General features: G+C 43.3%; 1 protein-coding gene and 1 non-coding gene across 4 annotated transcripts; one reads left to right on the plus strand and one right to left on the minus strand.

Annotated features, from left to right (window-relative positions):
* Positions 1-1,185: 1,185 nt before the first annotated feature.
* MRPS21 (mitochondrial ribosomal protein S21) lies at positions 1,186-15,676 on the plus strand. 3 transcript variants are annotated; one of them, XM_059081076.2, is made up of 3 exons: positions 1,186-1,285; positions 1,743-1,857; positions 15,094-15,676. In XM_059081076.2, exons 2-3 carry the CDS (start codon positions 1,775-1,777, stop codon positions 15,272-15,274), a joined length of 264 nt encoding a protein of 87 aa, XP_058937059.1. In that variant the 5' UTR covers positions 1,186-1,285; positions 1,743-1,774; the 3' UTR covers positions 15,275-15,676. The 3 variants fall into 3 exon arrangements, with proteins under 3 accessions (XP_058937059.1, XP_066891440.1, XP_066891441.1); XM_067035339.1 differs by having other exon boundaries at positions 1,233-1,304; XM_067035340.1 differs by lacking the exon at positions 1,186-1,285 and adding an exon at positions 1,291-1,527.
* TRNAA-UGC (transfer RNA alanine (anticodon UGC)) lies at positions 3,625-3,697 on the minus strand. The gene has a single exon. It is a non-coding gene; the product is annotated as a tRNA-Ala (tRNA).
* Positions 15,677-17,370: the final 1,694 nt, after the last annotated feature.

Genomic DNA, 17,370 nt, shown 5'->3' on the forward strand with positions numbered 1-17,370 from the left:
ACCAGGGAAGTCCAAGGCTTCAGTGTTTGTGTGAGTTCTATTAGCATAATTGACGAGGATGCATCTGTGTGTGTGTATGTGCCTCTGTGTTTTAGGGGAGGCAGCCAAAGAACCCTATTACACAAGTACCTGGTTGGGACCTACTTTCTTCTGTGACCTTCCCTACTGTTTTCCAATAGATCCCAACATATGTGAATAACCATAAAATGATATATATGTAGAAGTAACATACGAATAAAATAAAAGGAAAGCTGTTTCCACAATGAGGAAGAAATAAAAAAGGAGTTATTTATACTAAGTGTCACTAGGAGACAAATGGGATAGAAGCTGACATAAAAGAGTCTTTGATTCTAAATCCTGCAGGTGTTTTCCAACTCTTTTTTTTTTTTTTTTTAATTTATATTTTTGTCTGCGTTGGATCTTCGTTGCTGCTCGCAGGCTTTCTCTAGTTGAGGCGAGTGGGGGCTACTCTTTGATGTGGTGCACGGGCTTCTCATTGTGGTGGTGGCTTCTCTTGTTGCAGAGCAGCGGCTCTAGGCACGGGCTTAGCTGCTCCGCGGCATGATCTTCCCAGACCAGGGCTCAAACCCGTGTCCCCTGCATTAGCAGGCGGATTCTTAACCACTGCGCCACTAGGGAAGCCCCTCCAAATTCTTTCTTCAGTGATTTCACTTTATTTAGTAAAATGTCTGAGAAGGTGATGTTATAGGAATCTGATAGCATGTTCATTTTTTCCCCTTAGTTTTCAGGCAAATGAGGGGGTAAAGCTCTTTTCCATCCGGAGAGCAGATCTCAAGGAATCTGTCCTTGGCGAAAACAGGAAGCATGCTCAGGAAGCTTCGCCTATTTTTCTTATTTTCCTTCCAGAAAAAGAAGTGGATTAAATATCTATTTAAGGTTTAATAGGATTACAGCAGAGATTGGCGCCACATTTTAAATCAACTATACTTCAATTTTAAAAAAGATTTAATAGGATTAAGGGGTACGGAATCGGGCTGACCTCTGATGCCGAAGGACGGCGACTCCAGGAGAAAGCGAGGAATCTGTTTAGGGCGGAATTTAAGGCAACAAGCATTTTGCTTTGTCAGGTGTTGAGTCCAGTCCCTGGGGTTGGCGGTGGTGGGGGAGGATTAGAGAAACAGCCAACCCCGGCCAGAAGGGCGGTTGCCATGGTTTCCACGTAGCTTCATTTCAATTTCAGCCTCATTGTCTTCGTGCGGCGCTGGAGATCACGCAACTTCCGCTTCCGGCCGGCGCGGGCTTCCAGTCGGCTGGGCGCTGAGGGGTGAGGACTTTGTGTGGGGGTAGGTTAAAGTGAGGCGGGTGTGGCGGGAGGGCGCGGTTCTCGCGATTCCCCCCTTCCAAGCACGGAGAGACTCTGTTCCCGACTCCCACCCCAAACCGTTCTGGGACGAGGAGCGGTAATTGGGAGGGAGAGGGGGCGCCAGCGGCGCGTCCCGCTCTCCCGTGACCGGCCAGATAAATCTCCGTGGGGACGCCCTGCTACCGTTTGTCTTCTTCCCTGTGGTAGGGTTTGTATTGGCAAAGAGATCGGGCGAATCTTGATAACAAGTCGCGTATACTTCTAGGATAGGAGGACTTGCACGTGCCCCTGTCGCGCATGTTCCAGAGCCCGTTGCATTTCCGGGCCCTGAATAAGCTACGTCGTTGTGTATTCTGTTGTGTTTCTCTTTATTAACTGGTCTCTATACTTTACTGCCCCTTTCTCCGTCATACTTTAGGTCCTGCAGACTGAAGACTTAAATTCAAGGTCATGGCAAAACATCTGAAGTTCATTGCCAGGACTGTGATGGTACAGGAAGGGAATGTGGAAGGTGCATACAGGACCCTAAACAGGTAACTGGTTAGGGACCAGAATCATGCATAGACCAACTCTTGAGACGTGCGGTGGTTATTCTCTCACTTCCCGTGTCGTAGGTTGTCTCAAACCCAGTGCCAGCCCAGGTGTTCACAGCCTTGGAACTCCTCAGACCCTCCGTTTACTATATTAAAAATGAAATTCTTTCCCAAACCTAACTGTGAGGCTTACTTATCAGCAGTCATTCCTTTGATAATGAACCTGAATTCTATCCAAGACTTTAAAAAGTTCCCAAAGGGAAAATCAAGTTATAAAATTGCTAGTAAGCGAAAACACAGTACATGATATATAGAAAGCTGAGTGAGGGATTGGTGTGGGACAAGGCTAATGGAAAAGATGAACTCAGATTTGGGATCTTAGAGAAGCAAGCAAGAGAAAAGTGTTACAGGTTCAGAGAAAGGTTAACAACACAAGCAAAAACAAGATGGAAATGAACTGGCTGGAGTGGAGGAGCTGTATTGAAAGGTTTTGAATGCTAGGGTAAGAGATGTAGAATGACTAATAAAAAACGCCTCACAGTTGTGGTTTCTCAAGAAAATAGTTCCTTAAGGTTCCCTTATCACTAGTTGTAAGGATTTTGACTTTCACTTATCATTTTCTCCCCAGTGAAGCAGAGTTTGGAGTTGAGTTGTTGAGTTGAATTATCAAATAATTATATGAAAGAGATGTTAATATATGAGCTGGTCCTCTGCCTTAAGGCCACTAAGGTGGTAGCTTTATGTCAGAAGTAAGAGAAGCCTAGGGATATTGTTATATTCCTTGGGTTACAATTGTTGAATGGTGGAAAGAAGCATAAATCACATTTTTCTAGTGCAGTGTTCTTTGCTCTCTTACTACATCATTGACTAGCTTCTCTGGAAATGGAGAGACCTATGGCACTCACTCTCCAGTTAAGAATCCTTATTTGGGGCTTCCGTGGTGGCGCAGTGGTTGGGAGTCCGCCTGCCGATGCAGGGGACACGGGTTCGTGCCCCGGTCCGGGAAGATCCCACATGCCACGGAGTGGCTAGGTCCGTGAGCCATGGCCGCTGAGCCTGCGCGTCCGGAGCCTGTGCTCTGCAAGGGGAGAGGCCACAACAGTGAGAGGCCCACGTACCGCAAAAAAAAAAGAATCCTTATTTGATTGGGTTTAAATATAGGTGGGGTTCTTGGGGACTGGGAAGGTAAATGAAAGAGAACCAATTCTTATCCAAGCAAAGAGTTCTACGTGTGGAAGGCTGGATGGCAGAAGACCATAGTAAATGAGGACAAAGATGCTGTCAGAAGCTATGTAACTGAGAAGCAGTTGCAGGCTGAGGATGATTTTGTATGTCTTTTAACAGGATCTGGTCTTGGGTCAGCCTCTTTACTTCTTTCAGTGACTGCGTGCCAGTCATATCCTTGGGCAGAAGCTGTTCCCTCTGCATTTTCACTTGTATTGTAAGTAAAGATAATCAGTTAAGTACAGGGCAGTAAGATAATTCTATTTCATGTTTTTGTATTGCTGCTCATTCCCTGCTCTCCTATTTCAGACCTTTAAGTGGCATGTCTATGGGAGGGTTGAGATGTCTAATGATCTTTCTCTGCCCCTATACTGGAAGCACCAAGCGAATGTCTTTACATTCTCTGAAGTGAATTAGCTAGTGAGATGAAATGCTGAATTTGGGGAAAGGAATTCTTGTAGATTACCTCACCCTTCTTCTGACCTCTTCCTGTACGTTTTTTGTTTGTTTTTTGGTTGTGCAGTGCAGCTTGCAGGATTTTAGTTCCCCGACCAGGGATCGAACCTGGGCCCCCTGCAGTGCAAGCCCAGAGTCCTAACCACTGGACCACCAGGGAATCCCAAGTTTTTTTCTGTATGATTTATTTTGGAGGATTTAGATGGGTCTTCTAACTAGGGTGACTGTGATGTTTGTATTGTTAAGGGATGTCAAAGGGCAGCTGTTAACCTGATGGTAAAACAAATTTCCAAAGGCTCAGCTTTAGCTCCCCACACCTCTTTTATTCTTAAAGAACAAATAACACAAAAGCAAGAATTTTGTTTTTAGGAAATTAACTACTCTGATGAAGAACCAAAAAATAATTTGTGCAGCATTATTTATTGAACCATTTCTTACAATTGTATCAAGAAAGTAGCTACAGGGAATTCCCTGGCAGTCCAGTGGTTAGGACTCTGCCCTTCCACTGCAGGGGGAATGATTGGGGGTGGGGAGGTGGGGGCGTGAACTGAGATCCCGCATGCTGTGCAGCATGGCCACAAAGCCAAAAAAAGAAAGAAAGAAAGTAGCTACAACTTTAATACTTTTGACCAAAGCCAGGCCTGAAAATAGTTTTCTCACATAAATGAGGCAGCATAACTTAGTTGTTTAGAGCACAGGGCCAACTGACTGGTTCAGATCCCTGCTGTGCCATTTATTGGCCTCATAGTCTGTGATTAGCTACTTAATGTCTCTGCCTCAGTTTCTTCAGTAAAATGGAACTAATAATAGTGCCCACCTCATAGGGTTGATGAGAGGATTAAGTTAGTAATATAAATAAATTGCTTAGGACAGTGCTTGGCACATAGTAGGCATTATGTGTTAGCTATTATCATAATTTGGAAGTAACTGTAAGGGAGTTTTTACCCTTTTGGTTTTACTTTGTGGGTGACTTGTTTATTCATTTGTTTTGAGAGATTGACAGTTTGCTTTAACTGTTTTTTCTCTTATGCTCCCTGATCATCAAGTTATGTTTACGGTGGCCTGGAGGTGAAAAAATGAGAAAATAATTTAGCTTTATTTTGTCCTGAGGCTCTAGTTGGATACTGGTATTGGAATGACTTTTCCTATACATGCTGATACTTTCCAACCAAGGCGGCTTCTCTATATGCTAATGCTAATCTCATTTTGAAATAACAGCATTTATTCCCTCTGTATGCACTGCTCCTTCATCCCCCATTTCCACTTACAAAAATTTAAAACCTGAAAAGCAAAATATTTCTAACTTCCTGCCTAAAGGAGTTGATCATCTCTCTATTGATGCCAAGTGTGCAGAAAGCATAAGGCCAATTCACCTTCTGAGAAAAGACTCTTCCCCTATTTTTTTTGCCTGGGATTGTTCTAATTAACCTGGAAACAAATCTCTGTATCTCTGCCTCTTATGAAATCCTAATTTAGCAAAATACCTTTTTATTTAAGCAACATGAGGGTTTTGCTTTTTCTGTTTTTTCTTTTTTTTTTTTCATTTTATCTGAAAATCTTTCCTGATCCCAGGTGTGGAGTGGGTGTAGGTGAGAAAAAAAGAAATAAATGACAGAAAGTGAGGTGTGTTTGGATACCTTGGGTTATCTGACCTGGCCTAGTACTATCTCATATCTTCTTGTTCCTCAGAATCTGTTTTCAAATATCTCTAAATTGATTTCTTCCTTCTTTCCTTTCTTATTCCCTCCTTCCTCCTTTTTGTTAAACAAGAGCCCCAAACTTTTAAGATTCTCTTTTTATAGGTGAATTGCAGTTTATGCATACTTTTTTCCTGGGTAGAAATGCTCATTTTAGTCAGAAACAGCAGGAAACTGGTCAGTGTAACGCTATGTGGTTTTTGACCCTGCTGCCAATCACCTGGGGGAATCTTTATTTAAAACAAAAAACAAAAAACAAAAACCCTCTTGATGTCAGGGCCCAACCTGAGACTAAATCAATCTCTCAGTTACATTGTCTCAATGAGATTTTAATATTCAGCTAGGATTTTAAGTCTTAAGGGTAGAGACCTATGCTTTTTCATTTGTATATTCCTTGCATTTACCAAAGTGTCAGATGCATAGAAAGCTCTCAATAAATGTCTACTTAATGAATATAAATGTTCCTTTATCTTCTGTCACTCCCTAAATTTAGTGCTTGTCAAACGTTTCCACTGAAGTATACTTAACAGGAGAGGAGAGTGAAGGAGCTATAAGGGGTTCTTCCACCCCAAGCAAACATGGAATTTCTTTTTTTAATTAAAATTTTAGGTGATTTTTATTTGTTGTCTTTACGTTTGTTTTAGGGCTAGCACCCCCACCTCCACTCTAGTTAAAGTTGGTCCTCCAGGCAGATGCATTGAATTTAGCCAGAGATTTTTGTCTTTGGTTAATACTCTTGGCATTCTATCAAGTATCCTAGGTAAGAAATGTGGTATTACTTTTTCCTCACTTAAGGGATTAAAACACCAACATGAATAGATCTGGGGGGAAAACCAATTTCATTGCTGAAAAAGAAAAGAATTTGATCAGAAAGGAGAGGCATGATTAGGCAGAAAAGAAAAATGAAGAAATTCTGGTCCCAGACACTCAGGGCCTGAGGTGTGATGATCTAGTTTTAGGCTTCCTTATGAATTTGGAAAATTCGAACTTTGTGACTAAGGTTATCTAGGAAAACAGTGCAAGAAGTGCATGGTTGGAAGAAGCCAGCTTGGAGCAGATATTATGGCAGTGATTTTTATAATCTTTGGGGAGGATATGTATTTTGTCAATGTAGATTTATTCTTTAGGAAGCTGCATTTATGTTTCTTTTTATCTTGGAGTGTTAGATATATATCCTTAAATTGTGTTTTAGCCTCAGGAGAAAAAAGTGAACAAATATTTTGTTCTTAGAATAGGCAAGGACTTTCAAGCATCCAAATGTGAGCAGGTTGGTTCTGGAGTGTCCCAGCCTTCCTATCTGTCAGTCTGTCAAACACAGTAAACACAGTATTTTCTTTCTTTCTTTTTTTAAATAAATTTATTTATTTTATTTATTTTTGGTTGCTTTGGGTCTTCGTTGCTGCGTGTGGGCTTTCTCTAGTTGCAGGGAGCGGGGGCTACTCTTCATTGTGGTGCACAGGCTTCTCATTGCAGTGGCTTCTCTTCTTGCGGAGCGTGGGCTCTAGGTGCGCAGGCTTCAGTAGTTGTGGCTCACTGGCTCTAGAGTGCAGGCTTGGTAGTTGTGGCGCACAGGCTTAGTTGCTCCACGGCGTGTGGGATCTTTCCGGACTAGGGCTCGAACCCGTGTCCCCTGCATTGGCAGGCGGATTCTTAACCACTGCACCACCAGGGAAGCCCAGTATTTTCTTTTTCTTTCTTTCTTTTTTTTTTTTTTAATTTATTTATTTTTTGGCTGCGTTGGGTCTTCGTTGCTGTATGTGGGCTTTCCCTAATTGAGGTAAGTGGGGGCTACTCTTCGTTGCGGTGCACGGGCTTCTCATTGCGGTGGCTTCTCGTTGTAGAGCACAGGCTCTAGGCACACAGGCTTCAGAGTTGTGGCACGTAGGCTCAGTAGTTGTGGCTCATGGGCTCTAGAGTGCAGGCTCAGTAGTTGTGGCACATGGCTTAGTTGCTCTGCAGCATGTGGGGTCTTCCTGGACTAGGGCTTGAACCCCGTGTGCCCTGCATTGGCAGGCGGATTCTTAACCACTGAGCCACCAGGGAAGCCCTTTTTTTTTTCTTGTATTGAAGTATAGTTACTGTATAATATTATATAACTTACAGGTGTATATAGTGATTCACAATTTTTAAAGGTTATACTCCATTTATAGTTATTGTAAAATATTGGCTATATTCCCCATGTTGTACAATATATTCTTGTAGCTTATTTATTTATTTATTTGGCTGTGCCATGCAGCTTTGGGGACCTTAGTTTCCTGACCAGGGATCAGACCTGGGCCCTGGCATTGAAAGTGGTGAGTCCTAACCACTGGACCACCAGGGAATTCCTCTTGTAACTTATTTTATACCTAATAGTTTGTACTTCTTAATCCTCTACCCCTATATTGCCCCTCCCCTTCCCTCTCCCCACTGGTAACCACTAGTTTGTTCTCTATATCTGTGGGTCTGCTTTTTTGTTATTTTCACTAGTTTATTGGTTTTTTTTTCTTTTTTCTTTTTTTTGCGGTACGCGGGCCTCTCGCTGCTGCGGCCTCTCCGGTTGCGGAGCACAGGCTCCGGACGCGCAGGCTCAGCGGCCATGGCTCACGGGCCCAGCCGCTCCGCGGCACGCGGGATCCTCCCGGACCGGGGCACGAACCCGTGTCCCCTGCATCGGCAGGCGGACTCTCAACCACTGCGCCACCAGGGAAGCCCTATTGTATTTTTTAGATGCCACATGTAAGTGAGATTATACAGTATTTGTCTTTCTCTATATGACCTATTTCACTTAAGCGTAATGCCTTCCAAGTCCATCCAAACACAGTATTTTCTGACACTTTACTTCTTTTCCTCTGATTTTCTGTAATGTCCTCTGGCTGCCTTTTCTGTATATCTCTCTTAAATCCCGGGCTTCTCCTCGTTTCTCTCAGCTTTCTGATAGTTGGTAGTTTAAAAATAAGTTACGGCTTCCCTGGTGGCGCAGTGGTTGCGAGTTCGCCTGCCAGTGCAGGGGACACGGGTTCATGTCCCGGTCTGGGAGGATCCCACGTGCCGGGGAGCGGCTGGGCCCATGAGTCATGGCCGCTGAGCCTGTGCGTCCAGAGCCTGTGCTCCGCAACGGGAGAGGCCATGGCAGTGAGAGGCCCGCGTACCGTAAAAAAAAAAAAAAAAAAAAAAAAAAAGTTACATGTGGGCCCTCATTGGTGCCCTGGGATGAAGAGATGGAGAGTGGGGGTCATTAGGAAGCCCTGCATGATTGGCTGGCACCAAAGTAAAGAAAGGCAAGCACACTGGAATCATGCCCAGTTGAGCCCTTTTATTCCTGGTAGGTGAGCTTCTGGGCCCATTGAGTCCTTCTGTGTACATGTTGATCCTGATGTAGGGTGGCTACACTGACATGTGAGTCTGCCACCCCCAAATTCCCCAGCCCAGGCAGCTCAGCTCCTTTTACATAATCTGTTGAACTGACAGCTGAGTTCTCCTTAAATGTTAGGTTGCCAAGTGCCCAAACTCCAGGCTGATCTGTTTACTCTAAACCTCTTGGTTGACTAGACCTGTGAAAGCAGAAGCATCATTAGTAACACCCTCTCTATTTACTTTATGAATTCTACAAAACTCTTCCTACATCCTTTATTAGAAATGAGTTGAGTAGATGCCTCTACTTTAGGGATTCTGGAACATTTGAAGATAATCTGTGCTTTTTCAGGATACCTAGAAAGTGCAAGGTAAACAAGGAAATCCTCACCTGGCACCTTGGAATTTATTTGGTTTGTGTTTTGGAAATAGAACCATCCAAGAAACACCATTTAGCAACCCCATCATTATGTTGGGGGCCACCGATCTTTTCATTTTTTTCCCCTCCTATACTCTTACATTCCTTTGGTACTTTTTTCTTGTCTTTCTTTTCTGCCTGACCACACAGGCATTTACTTGGTAAGATGATCACTTCTGTTTCAGAACCCTTTTGAAACTCCAGTAGGATACCTGAGTATGTTTCTAAACTCCTCCTCCTTTTGCTGTTTTCTTTCATATTACTTTAAACTGTCTTTGTCATTCCAGTAGGCTCTTCTTCCTAGGTGAAGTCATATCTAGGGTCTCTGTTCTTTTCATAGTCTCTCCTCAAATCCAGCCTCCTTGCCCTTTTTATATTTCCAGTCTTTCCCTTTCAGGCACTTCTTTTTTTTCTGTTTTTTCTCTAATATACTAGTCTCTAGTCCAAAAAGTGGCCTTCATTAAATAGCAGTAAACAAGGTCTAGACAGAAATAAATACTTAATTGTTTGGATCAATTCCTTTCCCTTAGTGTGCCATGTCTTCTTGGCTTGCATCTTTTTACTCTAATTAAGGAGCCTGGCCCAGCTCTTTCCTCCCTCATTTTTCTCTTTGCCCATGGGCACCGCAATAATTTGTCTTTCAAACCTTAGTGGGTTTTGTTTGAGAAGCAGAGTGCTATTATAGAGCACTGCACTAAAGACTTGAATTCTACTGCTAACTCCATTTTGTGATCTTGGGCAGGTCAGCCTCTCTAAACTTCAGTTTTCTAATCTGTAAAGAGATGACAGGAACTCCCCTGGTGGTCCAGTGGTAAGATCCCGCATGCCGCGTGGTACAGCCAAAAAAAAAAAAAAAAAAAGACATTTCCTCCTTGATCAGTTACATAGGATAATGATTAGGATCATAGGAAATGCTATCTAAAAATGCTATCTAAAATGCTATCTAAAGTCTAATGTGCCATTTTAGTAAAGGTAATATTGAGGCCTTCTGAGGTAATATTCCCAAGAACTGTGTCTGTTAGAAAGTTACTTAATCCCTTGAGCTGTGGACATTTGTCTGTCACCAAGAGGATTCATTTTTGTCATACACTTACTGATATTTGCTGTTTGCCAAGTACTATATTAAATGCAAAAATGAAAGACTTAATCTCTAACCTTAGAAAGCACACAACACCGTAAGGGAGATTTTAAATACTAAAAAATCAAACATGGTGGGCTTCCCTGGTGGCGCAGTGGTTGCGAGTCCGCCTGCCGATGCAGGGGACACGAGTTCGTGCCCCGGTCCAGGGAGATCCCACATGCCGCAGAGCGGCTAGGCCTGTGAGCCATGGCCGCTGAGCCTGCACGTGCAGAGCCTGTGCTCCGCAACGGGAGAGGCCACAGCAGTGAGAGGCCCACGTACCGCAAGAAAAAGAAAAAAAAAAAAAAAAAAAAAGAGGTTGCCCTATTTCCATTCTCCTTCCCTACACCAATTATTGTCCTAAAACAATCAGATTGTGGGACTTCCCTGTGGCGCAGTGGTTAAGAATCCGCCTGCCAATGCAGGGGACACGGGTTCAAGCCCTGGTCTGGGAAGATCCCACATGCCGCGGAGCAACTAAGCCTGTGCGCTACAACTACTGAGTCTGCACTCTAGAGCCCGTGAGCCACAACTACTGAGCCCGCGTGCTTCAACTACTGAAGCCCGTGTGCCTAGAGCCTGTGCTCCGCAACAAGAGAAGCTACTGCAATAAGAAGCCTGCGCACTGCAACGAAGAGCAGCCCCCGCTCGCCGCAACTAGGGAAAACTTGCACTTAGCAACGAAGACCCAATGCAGCCAAAAATAAATAAATAAAATAAATAAATTTGTAAAAAATAAATCAGATTGTGTACTCTGATGTTAAAAAATCTTTCCCAATAAACAAAATAGTCGAAGCCAGTGGTTCCCAAACTTGTTTGCACATTAGAATCACTTGGGCATCTTTTAAAAATTCCAATTAAGTCACAAGTGGGGAGGGACACGGGCAGGGTTTGTTAAATTCCCTAGGTAATTGCAATGTGCAGATAAATTTGGGAACCACCAGTCTAAGCTCAAAGTCCTAAACAATTGAGCTTCATCCTCTCTCTCTAGCTTTTTTTTTTTTTTTTGTGGTACGCGGGCCTCTCACTGTTGTGGCCTCTCCCGTCGTGGAGCACAGCCTCCGGACGCGCAGGCTCAGCGGCCATGGCTCACAGGCCCAGGAGCTCCAAGGCATGTGGGATCCTCCCGTACCGGAGCACAAACCCGTGTCCCCTGCATCGGCAGGTGGACCCCCAACCACTGCGCCACCAGGGAAGCGCTCTAGCTTTATCTTTAATAACTTGCCCTAAAAAGCCTATGTCTAGTCATATTGAACTAGGTGTTTTCCAAACACACTACACATCTATTTTTTACATTTGTTCATGATGTTCTCTGAGAATATGATTCCTTTCCTTTTCTGTTTTATGAAAGGCTATTTATTCTTCAAAGGCCCAGATCAATGGGTAACGACATTTGTAAGCTGGTCCAGGAGAAATTAATCACTCCTTCCCTCTGTTCCCAACGCATAGTGGTTCTCAAACTTTGAGACTCATGCAACTGTCACCTGGAAAACTTGTTAAAACACTGACTGCTGTGCCACCTCGTTTCTGATTCCATAGGTCTTGGGTGGGGCCCATGAATCTGCATTTCTAACAGGTTCCCAAGTGATTTTGCTGCTAATGGTCTAGGGAGAACCAATGCCACAGTACACTTTTAAAGCACTGATCAGACAGTATTATATAGTATTATATTTAGCCATGTTTGGTTGTTTTTGTTTTGTTTTGTGGTATGCGGGCCTCTCACTCTCAACCACTGCGCCACCAGGGAAGCCCAGGGCAACCTGTTTACCCTTCACAATTCAAATAAGGTATCCTTTAGGAAGCTTTCATAACCACCTTCTTATCAAGTCCAGATTGTATACCTCTCCTGTGTGCTTCCCTTACCTTTGCATCTATCACATTCTATTGTAATTCTTACATAATTGTCTTCTCTACTAGACTGCAAGGGTAGGGAACTATGCCTAAGTTTGTTTTCTATCCTCAGCATTTAACACAATGTCTGGTACCGAGTTGGGATTCCATAAATACTTATTGATTAAATGACCAGTTAGATGATTATTTCAGTACAGGTATAGGGACCATAATTAGAGCTGTAGCCATAGGGAAAGGAGAGAAGGAAAAGATCTAAAAACTATTTCAGGTTATATAATGTATAGGATATTGTAAATGTGAGTGTAGGAAGTAAAGGAGAAGGCCTAGTCCAGGAACATGGTGAGATTTTTAGCTTGACTAACTGGTGATGCCATTAGCAGAAAGAGTACAGAGGAGGAAGAATGAATTTTAGGAGGAGATAATAAATTTGGTTTTTGTGGGGTTTAAGGCAATTGGAAACATCAGTCTAGTTCTAAGATAAGATTGGGGCTAGAGATAATGATTTAAGAGTCAACCAGTGTCTGGGTCCATTCTCAAGTGTGGCTCTACATTAGAATTACCTGAGGGGTGTTTTAAAATATACCCAGTGTATAACCCCACTGGAGAACAATTAAATCAGAATCTCTGAGGAATGGGACGGAGGCATGAATACTTTTAAAAGTCTCTTCAGGAAATGATTCCATTGTGCACAGGGTTGAAGCCCATGGTAAAGTTTAAGGGAATCATGTAGAACCAAAAGGAGGTGGTTTACAGTCAGAATCTGGAGGGATACCAACAGTTAAGGGTAAATTAGGAAGAAAGCCAGCAATGGGAGACCCTTTTGTGGGCCAAGATACTGAGTCTTTGGTGCCCTACTTTGTTTGGCCGCATTGGGTCTTCATTGCTGCACGCAGGCTTTCTCTAGTTGCGGTGAGTTGGGGCTACTCTTTATTGCGATGTGTGGACTTCTCATTGTGGTGGCTTCCTGTGGTGGCTTCTCGTTGTGGAGCACGGGCTCTAGGTGTGTGGGTTTCAGTAGTTGCAGCATGTGGGCTCAGTAGTTGTGGCACGTGGGTCCTACAGAGCACAGGCTTCAGTAGTTGTGGCACATGGGCTCAGTAGTTGTGGCTCAGGGGTTCTAGAGCACAGGCTCAGAAGTTGTGGCACACAGGGCTTAGTTGCTCTGTGGTATGTGGGATCTTCCTGGACCAAGGATTGAACCTGTGTCCCCTGCATTGGCAGGTAGATTCTTAACCACTGTGCCACCAGGGAAGTCCTCTGGTGCCCTGCTTTTCTATTGTACAACTCTAGTGTTGGATCCACATGACTTCTGGGCATGACTGTGTTTTCAACAGAACCTGAATTATTTACTCCTCTCACTTCTGGGAGTTGGCAACAATTCCCTTGCCTCCCATCTCCCTGCCACTAAAACCTAGACAAACTGATCTTACAAATCAGCAGGAGCCTAGGAGAGGATCCCAAAGGACAGTGGTTCCCATGTCTATTCACATTCGTAATGTACCCAAAGCTCAAATCTTTTCAAGTACATGTTCAATCTATTATTGTTATCTTGGGCTTTTGGTATAACATACCAGCAATAAATAGGGTTTCCCACTGAGCAGAAGTAGCTGGTAGTTTCTCTTATTTTTATTTCCTTCTCCTGTCCCCCTTCCAGTTATAATAGCCATGTCTCAACTTCTCTACCTCCAATTGTGTTTTTGACTTACTTTTTACATGTAATGAAAGGAAAGGGTAGGCAGGAATGGAGTCATGTAAACAGTTCCAGGATGGAGGGCAGTAACAGCAGGTGCCTCCAGACCTCCTCAGGACCAACTGATGATAGGTTGAGAGGGAGAGACAAGTTGTAGATTGGAGCTAGAGCTCTCAGGAGCCCAGGGATAAGGTAGGTTATAGAATAACCCCCCGTGTCCTCTTGGCTCAGTGAGAACAAAGAGGTTAGTTTGAGTTAAGCGTGTTATGAATCCAAGAGAAACTGTGTTGTAAGGAATTAGGTGGGCAGGAAAAAAACAAATTGAACTAAATTAAGATTAATAAAATACGGTTTCTGTCTTCAGGGATTATTAGTCTAGTGAGGGAGACATTTGTATAAATAACAGAATGGCAAAATGAAATAATCTCTAAATAGGTATACAACAAAATAATTTTTTTGGTACGCGGGCCTCTCACTGTCGTGGTCTCTCCCGTTGCGGAGCACAGGCTCTGGACGCGCAGGCTCAGCAGCCATGGCTCACGGGCCTAGCCACTCCGTGGCATGTGGGATCTTCCCGGACCAGGGCACGAACCCTTGTACCCTGCATTGGCAGGCGGACTCTCAACCACTGTGCCACCAGGGAAGCCCCAAATAAATTATTTTCTCTAAGAAGATGAGAAAGCTTTTGTGGAGAGATGGCATCTGGATTTAGCATCAAAAATATGTGGAAAATCTCAGAAGGTTGGCAGCTAGGGGTTGGGGATGGCATTCTAGGGTGAGGAAGCAGCGTGAGTAAAGACTTGGTATTAATGTGTGTTCAGGGAGTAGTCAGTAAAGTAGTGTGGTTGGAGCATGTGGTACATGGAAAAATCATGGTTGAGGCTGTTATTTTAATGCTCCCATTTGTATCACTAGTGTGATAAGGGCCTCTTCTTTTCCTGTATTAAGTGGACCCAGACATTTCTCAGACTTACAGACTTCAGCTGCATCAGCTCTTAAACACAGTAGGGGTGGAACTACATTCTCTACTAAGGACCACGTAGGAATCACCCCTAGTTATTTTTTCCTATTGCAAATGACTTAACCCCATTTGAAAATTCTGAAATGGCCCCTTGGTTGAGACTCATTGCCATAGGGAGCCACTGTTCTTTTGGGACTGTGCCATATCCCTCAGGTGTGTTGTGGTAGAAAGAAAAAAAGGTTGAGAACATGACCATGACTATAAACTCCACAAGAACAAGGACTATATAATTAATTGCCTTTTTATTTTCCCACATATTACTGTTTGGTGCCTGGCGTCTACATGTTGGCAGTTAATGCTGTATTGTCACCATTTCACACCATTTTTACACACACCAGTTATTTGGTCAATTAACTTCTGATCATTGTGAAACTGGAAAAGAATAATGAGCCTAAGCCTCTAACTTCATTGCCTGTCTTTATACAGAATCCTTACCATGGATGGGCTCATTGAGGACATAAAGCGACGGCGATACTACGAGAAGCCTTGCCGCCGGCGACAGAGGGAAAGTTATGAAACCTGCCGGCGAATCTACAACATGGAAATGGCTCGCAAGGTCAACTTCTTGATGCGAAAGAATCGGGCGGATCCATGGCAGGGCTGCTGAGGCCTGTGGATAGAAGGCCCCATGTGAAAATCCTTATCCAGCTGTCTCCATCTCTTTTCTTTCTCCCAACCCATTTTCTCTTACCTTTCTTACAATAAACTCAATCACATATATACAAGAAGGCCTGCATATATAGAAGCAATCCCACTAGTCAGCAATGGACACTTTTCTTGTATTAAGTCAAAGAGAAACCGAGTCCGAAAGTAGTCTGGGAGTAGAATGGTGGTTGCCAAGGGCTGATTTTGGGAGGAGGGGAATGGGAAATTATTGTCTAATGAGAGCAGAGTTTCAGTTTGGGAAGATGAAAAAGTTCTGGAGGTGGATAGTGGTGATACTTGCACAACATGAATGTACTTAATGCCACTGAACTGTACACTTAAATGATTAAAATGGTAAATTTTATATTTTGTATATTTTACTGTAATTTTTTAAATATACTTATTTATTTATTTATTTATTTGGCTGTGCCAGGTCTTAGCTGCAGCACACAAGATCTTCGTTGCCACCTACAGGATCTTTAATTGTGGCATGAGGGATCTAGTTCCCTGACCAGGGATCGAATCTGGGCCCCCTACATTGGGAGCATGCAGCCTTAGCTGCTGGACCACCAGGGAAGTCCCTATATTTTACTGTAATTTTTTAAAAAGTAGTCTGAAGTGGGAAATTTTTCTAAAATGTAGTGGAGTATATCTACCATGTCTAATTTTTATGAAACACAAAGCAAGATCTTATTACTGGAAAAGGGTCTATTCCTCTTTACTGAACTGCCTTCCAACTATTAGGTAAAAGGAAGAGGAAACATGTATATATTTGGAATAAATTCTACTTCTGAAACACCCATCAACCAGGGTAGAGAGCTGAAACCCTTCCCCAAAGGAATCCTTAAGACAATCTAACATTCACCCCTGTTTTGTCTTTCCTGTGGTTTTCCTAAAGGAGGCCAGTGGAGGGTTGGTGGAAAAGAAAGCAGTAGATGGATGGTAGGAAAGAGAGAATGGGGGAGTGTTAAGAGAAAGAAGGGCACAGAGCCAGAAATACCTACAGCAGTGGTTGTCAAAGTGTGATCTTCAGATCAGTAGCATCACCTGAGAAATTGCTAGAAATGCAAAATTTGGGACCCACTTTAGACCTTCTGAATTGGAAATTGAGGTTGAAGCCTGGCAATGTTTTAACAAGCCCTGCAGGTGATTCTGATGCAGGCTAAAATTGGAGAACCACTGCCCTATAGTACTCAAAAGAGATTCCAGGTGGAGGTCCCAACTACCACCCCTGCCTCTCCTCAACAGGCACTCCTGGGCATGGGACTCTTAACAGCTGGGGCATCTGACCACTGTGGGAAGACCAGCTGCTCTGCTTCCTCTCCTGCTGTATTTCCTCTGATCTTGGTCCCCTAACAGCCAGGCTGCTAGTATAAGGAGAGTTGGTGCCAACCCCTGTAGGAGAATGCAGAGGGTAGGTGGAAGTGGCTAGCCCACCTCTCCTCACCCTGAGTGGAGCCCACTCAGCATAGTGTTAAAAAAGGAAATAAACAATGTATAACTGATTCACTTTGTTATAAAGCAGAAACTAACACACCATTGTAAAGCAATTATACTCCAATAAAGATGTTTAAAAAAAAAGTAAACAGAGCCGACTGCCAAGCCGCCTATCTCTCCGGATTGCTAGTGTTCAAATATTGCCCCCTTGTGGTACAGTAGCGTGGCTTCAGATTTCTTCTGGTCTTAATTCTGTCTTCAGTGTCTTTTTCTCTCTTTCACAATAACCATACTTACTGATTAAACAGCAGATATGATGGAACCAGTGTTCCTTGTTTCTCAGGGTTTGATTGTCTTTCTTCCACTCATCAGGAATAAGGCCCATGGTGAATAAAGCATATTATTGGGCACTACATAGAAACAGCTTATAAATAGAAGATCTGGTCCTTGCTCTCTAGAAACTTACATTGTGGTTTGAGAAATTCTATATACAGACTGTCTTCAACTCTGTTACTTTTGTACCTCATTTTAGTAAGTTAACAAATTAGACATTGATACTTCTGAATCACCTTTCAATCTCTGAATTTGGTCTTCAGTACATTACTTTTGAATGATTTTGAG

This window comes from Kogia breviceps, chromosome 1, assembly GCF_026419965.1.
Source record: "Kogia breviceps isolate mKogBre1 chromosome 1, mKogBre1 haplotype 1, whole genome shotgun sequence".
Classification (NCBI taxonomy): Eukaryota; Metazoa; Chordata; class Mammalia; order Artiodactyla; family Physeteridae; genus Kogia; species Kogia breviceps.

Coding starts and splice junctions, on each gene's coding strand:
- MRPS21 (XM_059081076.2), top strand. CDS start 1,775: ATGGCAAAACATCTGAAGTTCATTGCCAGGACTGTGATGGTACAGGAA. Junction 1,858..15,093: donor GCATACAGGACCCTAAACAG/GTAACTGGTTAG, acceptor GTCTTTATACAG/AATCCTTACCATGGATGGGC.